General features: G+C 40.2%; 1 protein-coding gene across 2 annotated transcripts in view; it reads right to left on the minus strand.

Moving 5' to 3' along the window:
- slc25a26 (solute carrier family 25 member 26) overlaps positions 1–11622 on the minus strand; it is a 57812-nt gene that overhangs the window by 21819 nt on the left and 24371 nt on the right. For both annotated transcript variants that reach the window (XM_042228272.1, XM_005941339.3), the window contains exon 6: positions 2880–2924. In XM_042228272.1, coding sequence (XP_042084206.1) covers positions 2880–2924 — 45 coding nt within the window. The remainder of the gene's footprint in view (positions 1–2879; positions 2925–11622) is intronic.

Consider the following 11622-nt stretch of genomic DNA (forward strand, 5'->3'; position numbering starts at 1 on the left):
ACATGTTTCTTTTCCAGCTATTTATTTATGAGTGAATGTATGTATGTGTGTGTGTGTGTGTGTGTGTGTGTTTGTAGTGTATGTGTTGTATGTGTATGTTTATAATATATAGTATATATATATATATATAAGTTGATATATATATAATTATAATACTTATATATATATCGTATATATAGTATATATATATATATATATATATAGAACCTGATTGTTCTGTAAATAGTTTGAAATGTTTTATTTAAAAACCCTTGGCTGCATTTTAGGTAAACAGCTGCAAAAACTTTGTTGTTTGCATAACTCGTTACTTTTTGAAGAATAACTATATAATTAATTACCCAACATTGGTCATTATATACTGTGTTTTGCAGACAGAGAGTTACAGGACTCTCTCCAAGACCACAGACTCATAATGCAAGTCAGAGCTTTATTTAAAAAAAGAAAAAAAGAAAAAAAAAGTTGTTTATAAATTGGAGTTCAAGTTATTTTTAGTTCCAATAGTGTTAACATGCTGCACAGGTCAAGAACAAGATTCTTTTTTTAAATTTTCATTGTAAGTGGGCTAAAGCACTTTATTAAAAGTAGTCTAACATAAATGCTGTAATTTGATTATTTTAATAAACCATGTAACTTGGATGGATTCGATGCTGGCGTGACCACAGTGCACACGTCTAATGTTGCTCACAGCGGTCCAAGGGACTGCTCAGGGAGTTTGTGTGTTCGCTCCGACACATGAAAAATTAGAGGGAACATTGCTTAAAAAAATCTACAATAATTGTATAAATTAAAGCTGGCTACTTCGCGGATTTCACCTATCGCAGGTTATTTTTCAGAAAGTAACACCCACGATAAACGAGGGACCACTGTATTTACCTGCGACACCTTAAAGGCCGGTCCATGAAAACACTGTCTGCCATTAAACCAGTCCGTGGCTCAAAAAAAGATTGGGGACCGCTGAACTAGATGATTGGAGTCCCAAACCATGACAAAGCCTCCACCAAGCTTTATAGACAGCTGTAGAGACTCACTGCTGTAGCTTTCTCCTGACCTCCTCTGTCCACATATCTGATGATCGTCTGATTTCAGTTTCAGCAAACAGTAGATGGATCAACTAAATTTTCTTAACGACACGTTTTACACCACGCTGACATATATTAAGCTTTCAGCTAATAGCTCTTTTGGAACCTTCTTGTTGGAGCAAAAATACTTCTTTTTTGGCTGTGAAACTTATTTTTGTTATTTTTATAGACTGGTTCTTTGCTAAGTTATCTGTTATATGTAGACAACACTGGTTCATCCCTCGAAACTCAAGGAATGGAGAACTATTGCTCAAGACACTTTAAAGAACAGAATATTTTGCTCCTTGGAAGCAAAATATTAGTAAGGAGGAGAAATGACTCCAGATTTTTTTTTTTTTTTTTTTTAAACACAGTGCTATATCTCACTGGCTCGTTTTGAGCTTCCATCATGCCTTTGACTCCACATTCCCTGGATTTTTTGTGGGTCTAAGTTGGTGTTCAATCATAACCTAAAAGTGTTACACCCTCCTGTTTTGCTAATGTTATTTTTGAGGTCAGAACAGATGGAGCAAACTGTGCACTTTATTCTGCAGATGCTGTTGGGAAAACAACTGCGTGAAAACCAAAATATTGTGAAATTAATGTGTGAAAGAACCGTGAGAATTATTCACATGGATATTGAAATCTGGCGTGGAGAAGCTTTAAATCTCAGTGTAGTGACCGATTCCCTCATGATTTACTCCCTGACTACTTCTGTCTGCAAAATGCTGCCTCTGTGATATGCAGATATTTAGATGCTTGGCCATTTTACGACGAGACAACAGCACTGGGTCGTGGGTTTTCTTCATTTGGCTCCCTTTTCTTCCCCCCTTCTCTCTGACAGCTGTGCTGCCTCCGTGTGAAATTAAAAAGGAAAAAAAAAAAGCCATAACGCAGCACATTACTATGCCGTGAAGCAGATGGGAAACCATGCCACACACATGCACTGTCTCAAATTCCTTCGGTTTAGCATTTTTTAAAAGTATATCACATTATTTTTGTTGGAGAAATCCTCTTGAACATCCCTGTGGTCACTGAAGAAACAGCAGTAAAAACTTGCTTGCCTTTAAGCAATTGCTTTTTGGGTTTTTATTTTCATCTGTTTTCTTGGCTAGTCTGCCATTAGAACTCAAAAACGGCTCGAGAGGAGAGGAGAGGTCCAGATTCCAGCAGTTCATTTCTCCACCAACGGATGTGTCCAGATGGCCTGGAGAGAGGAGGCTTTTGACTGAGGGACAAAGAGACACTTGTGAACGACAAAATCTAACTCCCGCAAATGCACAGACACACAGAAAAGCATACACACACACAGCTGTGCGGCGTATTGTTCGCCTTCGCTCGGCCGTTAGCTCCCAACATTGATGGAATGTTTGACTGGCCGCCTCTCGCGCCCTTGAGACATGATGTCACTCCAACAAAACGCCATCTTTTCAGAGAGAAATGGCTTTTTATGTGTTCGGGGCCACGCTGTGAAACGCGAGTGGAGAGCAGCGACATGGGGCAGAAAAAGACTTTAAGGACGAGAGGAAGCAAGAAAAAGCTAGAGGAAGAGCAACACGGCTATTCTCAGAGCTCGTGATAAATCGAAAGGCTGGTTTGATGACAGTCGTGACAAGCCATTAAACCGGGGTGCAAAGTCCCATTTTGGCCTGCCACAATGATACAGGAGAATGCAGAGGGTGAGCGTGCTGTAAATGTGTGAGTTTTGACTGTACAGTGGATTTATCCTCGACATAATTTTCACTGGAAATGATGCTACTCTGATAAAATAGATTAGCAATAAAGATGCAAAAGGGAATAAAATAAGAGATAGATGCATACCTTTAAATACTCCCAAAGCGGAAACTGAACCAGAGAGAATGGGATCTGAAAAAAAGAAAGAAGGCAGAGTGTTAATCATCGTCATTATGTCAGCATTAGTTTTTCATTTTCTTTAGGTTCAGGTTTCATCTTTAACCTCTAATCTCTTACACTTGTCATTCCTGCCACCTTTCTCTATTTCCTCTAACTCGTCTGACTGCTCCCTTGTTCCTTCTCAGTGCTGATGATTAATGAATGAGACGGGCTGTGGTCTGGCAGTCCTGACAGACGGATGGATGGATGTATAGATGGAGCAAAGTTGGAGAGAGGAATAGAGGGATGAGGGGATGGTGGGAGTGTGTGTGTTGCTGCTGGAAAGACTAAATCGGCTCAGGCAGGAAGTTACAGTGGAAAGAAATCGATGGCAGTGCCAAGGCGAGGTGCAAATGACACGCAGTCAGACCACACACACATTCTCTCTCTTTCTCTCACACACACAGACATAGGAACGAGTATACTTTCTCCATTTGTGTACTAAGCAAACAAATAGAGAAAACACACAGGCGCACATATCCTGTCATCCTGCAGTGGACGAAGACAGGCAAGACAGGAAAAAACAAAAGCAAAGGAAGAAATAAATAAAGTGACAGTGAGTTGTGTCATCAGGCTTTGATCACACATACAACAGGATCGTTCATCCATCCGAACCACCCCCTCCAACATGTTCCATCAGACCATGTTAGCACATTGGCAAAAACTGAGTCAGCCAAAGCACAAAGACAATGCACCAAGTGTGTTTACGCCACCTAATGAGCTTAGTCCAAATGCACTGACCTCATATAAACACTCATTCTGAAGTAGATTCAATTAAAGGGCATCTGCTTTTTAAGAGTTTAATATAAGACTTTTAAAGATCTTCATAGAGGCCCAGAGTTTTATTAAAGTAAAGACATAAAGCTGTCAAATTGAGTGCAAATTCAACTAAGTGGAGGAAATTGAGTTTCTGAGATGAGCTGATAAAAGACCTAATGCAAGTATGACAAATAAAAAACATGAGATAGTATTACGAAGGGGCAGAGGGTGGAGGTGGGAGGGGTACAGATTCAAACTTAAAGAAACACCTACTGAATAAAACCAGACATCCATGACAGGTTAGAGCTGTTACTGATACATTTGTACTCCACTGCTTGTAAAATGTTTGTAAGTAATCCCCATAACACTGTCCCACCCACACAGGCACTGCAGCTACACCTGAACTCACCTAGACCCTTAGCTTTAAATGCAATTCTGCATTAGTGTAGTTACTACTCAAGCGTTAAAGCTGAAAATACTGCAGGCGGCTTTTGACTTTTCCTTGATAAATGGGCCTGGCATGTGCAAGGTCAGAAATCTTCACCCATCTGGTCTATCTGTGCAGACAGAAGCAAATTCTCTCACTCCTCTAAGATTATCTAAAAAAACATTTTTGGGACATACTGGAAGCCTGGTATCCAGCCCCCAGAAAGTGGAGTGTTATAAAAGTGCACCTGTGTTTTATTACCACCCTGATGAGTTCTGCTATTCCAGGCTGGGAAAAGAGACGGACAGAGAGAGAAAGAGGGAGTACAGGGATGTTGGAGGGGTAATGGGTACTGCTGCTGAGTGCAAGGGGAACATGTTGTACTGATATGAGTCAAAGTAAACTGAGAGTCAACCTAAGTAAACACATCCTGACAGGTTTTATATTTATATTTTATACTAGAATTCTTGTGCACATAAGTGCAAAACTACTGTAACGTCACCTTAAATAAGGCACAGATAGATGCAGCACAGATAAAGCGACAGTAACTTCTGTTTACAAACTGAAAAAAGCATCAATTATCAAAAACTTGTTTAAATTTAGCCTTAAATGCAACTGACAGGGTTTTTTGTTTTTTACTACATATTAATTTACAAAATTTCATCCAAAAAATACAAAATCTTTGGTTGCAGTGAGTGCAAAGACAGAGAGAGCATGCGAGACAAAGACAGATGGCTTCAGCAGAGGATCTGGAAAGAATGATCCACCGGTGATTTATGGCTCGCTTTGACACTCCTGGCACACTGAGCTGGAGAGGAGTGCTCGTTTTTTTGAGCGCGTTGCCCGGCAAAGATGAAACATCTGAAAAACCACATGAGGTCTGATTAAAATCGATGAGTAATTTCTCATTAAACCGAGGCAAACCGAGGAACTGGGAAGACGTACCAACCTGACTCCATGTGACATTTAGAAGAATGTCTGCTTGAGTTACAAAATCAAGAACGTAGGCTGGAGGGGACATGAGCTAACGGCTATAGAGTTGTTTCTACAGCATTAATGTGAGGTTCTGCACTTCTACTGTAATGCTTTAACCTGAGGTTGCTGTAGTGTCAGAAGGAGATCAAAGAAGGAATAAATTTTGAAGATAGGTAGAGACAGAATGGGAAGCTGAAAACAACAAAGGGGACTGAACATGTGTTTCTGCTTTCCCTTCTGCTTCTTAGACCATGGAGAAGAACTAAAAACACAAGCAAGACTTTGGGGGGGGAAAAAAAAAAAAGCCCAGAAGAGAAATTTATTTTCCATTGTTGGGAAGAGACAGACATGCACATCATGTCACACCTGACTGACTCGCTGCTACTCACAAACTAAGTGAAAGTTCAAGCCACTGCTGAGTGGGACAAACTGTTTTAAACTCTGTCCCGTATAAAGATCAAGTCTGATGACCTCCTCTGTACCCTTAATGATGAGTTTTGACCCTCGATATAAATCAATGCAGACGCAGTTGGACGTCTTTCTTGAGAGGAACCCTCACTAACAAGCACATCCAGTCAGAAACAGTTTCAAGGGTTACAGAGTTGAAACCTGCACCATGTTATAGAAAGGGTGAGAGAAACCTAACATATTCTATAAGTCACAATTTCACCAACAACACTGTAATCAGATAAAGAGGGGCCTAAAATATTCAACTGCTATCCTCTGGAAAACATGACTATGACTATTCTTCAGGGATAATGTGTGACTGTTATTATTCAGTTGGATCATTGTGCAAGTTGGGAAGTACTATTTTTACAGATTTTTTTTTGGAGCGTTAGCCCTCTGCAGTGCTGGTGGAAAAACTAAAAAAAAAAGCCCAACTGGCTTTTATAAGTGAAGGAGGGACAGTAAAAGTAGCATAAAAACAAAATTACCATTAATCCCTCATGAAAATATCTTACACTTAACTCTCGATATTGAACAAATGACTGTTTAGTGTACTGTTCTGTGCACTGCTGCTTTTAAATGGTTGCAGGTGCTAAATTTCATGGCACACTTTACCAAAGTGTTTGCCAGTGGGCAAAAACAGCATGGTTTTGATATTCTGAGTTACAGACGCGTCTGCCACAAGTGTTGAGGGCACATTTAGACCTCAGCTATGTCATGCTAGACTAACACAAGGCCATGCAGGCATCCCGGGTTATTCTAAGGCTGGTTAGGATGAAGGCAGCCAAGCTGCATAAACTCCATACTCCCCCACGGTGCTAACTGCTCACTCTGTCTCATCCCACCGCCTCATATAATGCCTCAGCTACCATGGGCTATTCAGCTCTGTGAAGCCAAGTTAACGTGTGCATGTGTGTGGAAGGTCCAGGGCTGTTGTGATTATCCTAATAAACATGACTTAATGAATTCCTTTAAATGGAAAAGAAAGTTAGGATTATCAGGCCACACAGGCGAGGAGAATCGCATCATTATCTCATCAATTAAGGTTCAATTTAAGAGCTAATTAAAAAGAGGACGTTTCTATCTTGTTTCCTTGTGTTTTTTATTTGACATGGAAGTCACAAATGAGTAGCTGTTTGTTAAAGTGGGATAAAATACTTCCCTGAAGGCTGAGAACTAGTATTGTTTATGTCCACTGAAAAAGACTGAGGTTTTTCTCTGCTTGCCAACATTTTACTAGCTCAACCCCAGCTTGAGCCAATCAGTAGACTTCTATGGCTGCACGGGCTACAACCGAATCATAACCATGGAGACGAACACACCCAGTGCAGTAACCACGTTGTTGAGGTCTACAAACATGAACTATCACTCGACATTAAAATAAGGACACACATGCTTAAGGAGCAGAGGCAAATAATTTAAATATTTTAACCAGAAAACAGATCATAAACCTTCCAGTTTATGATGTATTTCCAGCTCTTGCTGCACTGCCCAACAGTATCTACTCATCTGTACATTCAAGTAATCCTCCAGGGACAGGACTCCACGCCTGACAAACAAACAGGGCCCTCACTCAGACCCGTTATCCTGCATATGGATGCCTTAGTTGTTGTTTTTTTGTATGAATACATTGGCGTGCTTAACCATATTCTTGCTTATGTGTGCGCATGTGTGTATGAAGAGCAGCGTTCTGTTTTCTCGCTGATGTATTTCGCAAATGATCAAAAGTGACAGTGCCACTTGCTGTGACTGTCAGGTACGATATAATGCAAATATGGAGATTGCGTCTGCTGTGTCATTCTGCTGACAGTGCTGGTGTTTTTTGAGTGTGTACGTGTGTGTGTGTGTCCTTGCCAACTGTATTAGTCCTAACGTTATTAGTATTCAGAGAGGCTCCGGGCTGTCACAGGTCCTTAGGCACTCAGCGGAGGGCAGGAAAAACACATGTCAAAATATATTCACATTGAGCCTGATTGCAGGCAGGCCAGTTGGCTGCAATTTGACAAATGACTTTTAATAGGTCATACTGCAGCCTCTGCATACTGATGAGCATTTAGCAGTAGAGAAATAGTAAGTGAGATGGATACTGAGACAAGCAGACACATGTATAGATGGCCAAACCAAGCGATGAAAGTCATGGTTTATTTTTTCCAAAAGCTTTCTTTCCAAAAAAAGTATGTCAGCCCTCAACGTTGAATGCTTTCCTACTTTAGAAACTGGGCTACTGGGCTACTGTGGGTTAGCACTCCAAAATCAACTTTACTTGAGGCCAAACTCAAATCTAAAAATTTGCCTTGATACGTCTGACATTTAGCATAATACACTAGCCAATGAGATTAGCGTGTGAATTTGATGTACTTTGATTTAAACTGTTTGGAAGATAGTACTTAGTAACAAATATCTGTCTATCAAACTGTCTGAAGTCTACTTCTGTTGACAAAGTTTCATAAATTCTACACACAACACAAATTTACAAAAGCTCCACTTGGAGGTACGCTAGCTGTAGCATGTTAGCAGTGTTAGCCTTAAAAGCTACATGGTTTTCCCTACAATTTTAGTCAATCAAGCCATTTCCACACAGAGCGTGTTTTAAAAAAATTTTCAGATACAAACTTGTCCAAAAACCTCACTGTGAAAAACATGAAGTCAATATCAAGCCATGATGAGCTGGTCCTAATGTTTCTAAACAAGAAACCAAGATTCTGGTTTCATTCAATTCTCATTAAAAGGCAACAGCAGAGAGTATTTCTTGGTTTGATACAGAAGTTGAAGCAATGGTACATATTTCAGGATGTCAGTGGGGCAGTTTGAGCTCTTGTTAGCAGAGTTGGGACACATAAGGAAGCATAGGAACAATGTCAGAAAGCTGATTGACCCAGAGCAGCGTCTAGCTGTGTGTCTGAGTTTTAACAGCATTGTTTTACTATCTGTATATTCAGTACCGGGCCTTTTTGAGCTACATGTACACTTCTTGGCAAATGCAGTGGCCTGATTGGTCACATCTGTTTATTTGCATTTAAAAAAATGTGGAAAAATTAAACTTGAGCAGAAAAAAAATGCTGCAAATTTGGTATGAACGTGTTTAATGCATGAAATATTCACATACACATCCGATGTGTAAATGCTTTTAGAGCAAGATTTACTGATAAAACTCTCCTAAAAAGCTACACTCTGTGTTTACTAAAGACTGGTTGCAGCTTCCCTTCTGTGAGCCTTTTTCTACTGGAGGTTTCATCCTGTTAAAAGGGAGTTTTTCTTTCCTACGGTCACCAAGTCCTTGTTCAAGGAGGATCATTTGATTCTTGGAGTATATTATTGTTGGGTCTTTACCTTACAATATAAAGCAACATGGGGCAACTGTTGTTGTGATTTGTCGGTGTATAAATACAATTGAATTGAACTGAGTTAAAAGAGACATAGTTTATGACTTTCAGTCACGAGCCAAGTATTTTTTCCAGCTGCCTTATGAAGGAGCTTTTGTTTCCAAGTGCAAAACGTTGTGTGGCAAATATTTAAAAAAATTACACAAACATGATTTACTAAGGTTTGCTGTTTACTTCTCTCTAGTATTGGAGCCATTTCAAACATACTAAAATCTCGGACTAAATCCAGCTATTATTTTTATGAGACTGTGTTAGCGTGTTAGATTAAGGTCTGAATGTTACAATATGAGAGAGAGAAAAAAACACATCCACTGAGGATTTATTGCCTAATGCATACCTTACTCTAATTTAACATTTATTACGGTGTTCCAGTCCAAGCTAAAGTGGTGACCTGGAACACACGCTATCATTTCCATCCATAAAGGCTGGGATTGGACCGATTTAAACGCAACTTGTGTTTAACTGTGGCAAGTGGATAATTAACATCTGGTATATCTTTCCCTAAGTGGATCACACAGCTTGGTTTAATTATCTGTGATACCAAAAAGCATATTACCAGTTGTGCAAATTTGATTGTTCACACTCCACTAGAGCTGATAATTCACTCTTGGTTGAGCCTTGTGGAAACCCAGCTTCAGTTTTTATTACCACATCTCTCTCTCTCTCCCTCTCTCTCTCTCGCGCACACACACCAGGTTTGCCACCTTGCTAAAAATGTGTTCAAACACACAATTCATGGTCTCACAAAAAAAAATAAAATGAAAAAGTAAAAAAAAGCCCGGGTGGTCTTGATGACACTGTTTGCCATCATCACAATGACGGTAAAGGATGCTCTCAAAGATTTTTACAGTTACATTTTGAAATCCCAGACACAAATAATAAATACTCACATTGTAACTCAGTCAAGACACGGTGGTGCAATCTTGAACTCCCCCCTACCCAATTCTTGCCACCAGATGTGGAGCAAATGAGCAAAGAGCAAATGATTCATGAGGCAGAGAAGTCTAGCATATCCTCAGTTAGCACTCGATACTCAACGACCATTCCAAATCCATTTGGCAAAACCTCCTAAATCTGTGGATTTGGAATTTACCAAATGTACCATTTCAAATGAGACCACGTATGCTACGTCAAATTCAATTTATGCACAAGTGAAAACAAACATAAGGTCTTTTCCAAATGTTTAAATAGTCATTTTAAGAAACAGTGAGTCACTTAAGAGCTGTAGCTGACTTTGGATAGTCCAATTAAGAAATAGGAGGAGAGGAAAGGAGAGGAGAGGAGGAACCTTTTTAAAAAAGAAGCAGATGGAGAAGCATTCAGTAGAAACCTTATTCGAAGGGAAGAAGGACTATAGACCTCTATGGACCATTTTCTCTCTCTCTCTCTCACACACACACACACACACACACACACACACACACACACACACACACGGGTTATGCAGGCGCAGCAAAGCCCGCAGTCTAAGTCCACATTTATTACCTGCTAATGCAACAGGGCTGCAAGCCGGATTCACTTTCCAAAGACACATGAGCGCGTGCATACGCTTCTCACACAAACATCGAGACACACCCACATTCCATCTGCTGTGTGTCACGAAAGTATGACGAGGAACTGACTGCGGTGACACGCTGATAACAAACAGACAGATCATATTTTAATATGCTGAAAGTCGATAAAGTCATTAATCATGTCAGACGGGCAGGTGGTGTTGGACGCTTCTGTAGGTTATGGTGCCAAGGGCTCAACCACAGTCGCTAAAAAGTCACTGAGCGGGAAGAAGCCAGACCTGTTGGACTATCTGCTGACATAAAAAGTAGGTCTGCGTGCAAGGGCAGCTGAAGACAAAAATACGAAAACAATCGATCGCTTAAAAACAAGTTTGTGCATGCCTGCGAGAACGAAAGAACATTGAAAAAACAAACACACTCACCACAGGCATGCTGCTAGTTAGTGCTGTTTTAACGAAGTATCACTGACATGCGATATGGATGCATGTTGCAATGCCCTGAGCTTTGAGCACACAGCGAGCAGGAGGCAGCAATTACTTCCATAAAATAACTCAAGAGGGCCTGTTTTAAATACAGGTCAGGGGATGCGATTGATACGTATACATGTTCCAGACCAGTTGGCTACAATTTGACGAATCAAAACCCAAAGTAAAACTTGTAAAATGGAAATTTCTACACTTCGCTAAAGCCAGTCGTACTTATATTTCTATCCAAACAACAGTTAAGTAGTGCCATGATTTAAAAACAGAGCTAGCTAACTCCACCTGGCCTTTTTTTTAAATCTTCAAGGGGCTGTTAATTATTTTCCTCTTCTGCACAGGCTCCACACCATGCATGTAAACGCTGTACATCTGTAGTAATGACACAGGTAGTAAGTGGAGTGATCACACATCTCACATCCTGCAGTGACGCAGCAAAAAAAACAGAAAACAACAACCACAAAAAACCTGCCTTGGACTGTGAGAGGAGTTTGAATGTGTACAGTCCAACAAGAGAGACAAAGGGATCCTCTGTGTACGTGCGTGTATGCACCTAAGTACACTCTAGGGACAGAAAGGTTCAGGTCTTCTTAAATAAATAAACAAATACACATTTAAAAAACACAAACAAACGCACACACACACACACACACACACACACACACACACACACACACACACACACAC

Source organism: Haplochromis burtoni, unplaced genomic scaffold, assembly GCF_018398535.1.
Source record: "Haplochromis burtoni strain Fernald_Lab_line unplaced genomic scaffold, NCSU_Asbu1 Contig_314, whole genome shotgun sequence".
In the NCBI taxonomy this organism is placed as follows: Eukaryota; Metazoa; Chordata; class Actinopteri; order Cichliformes; family Cichlidae; genus Haplochromis; species Haplochromis burtoni.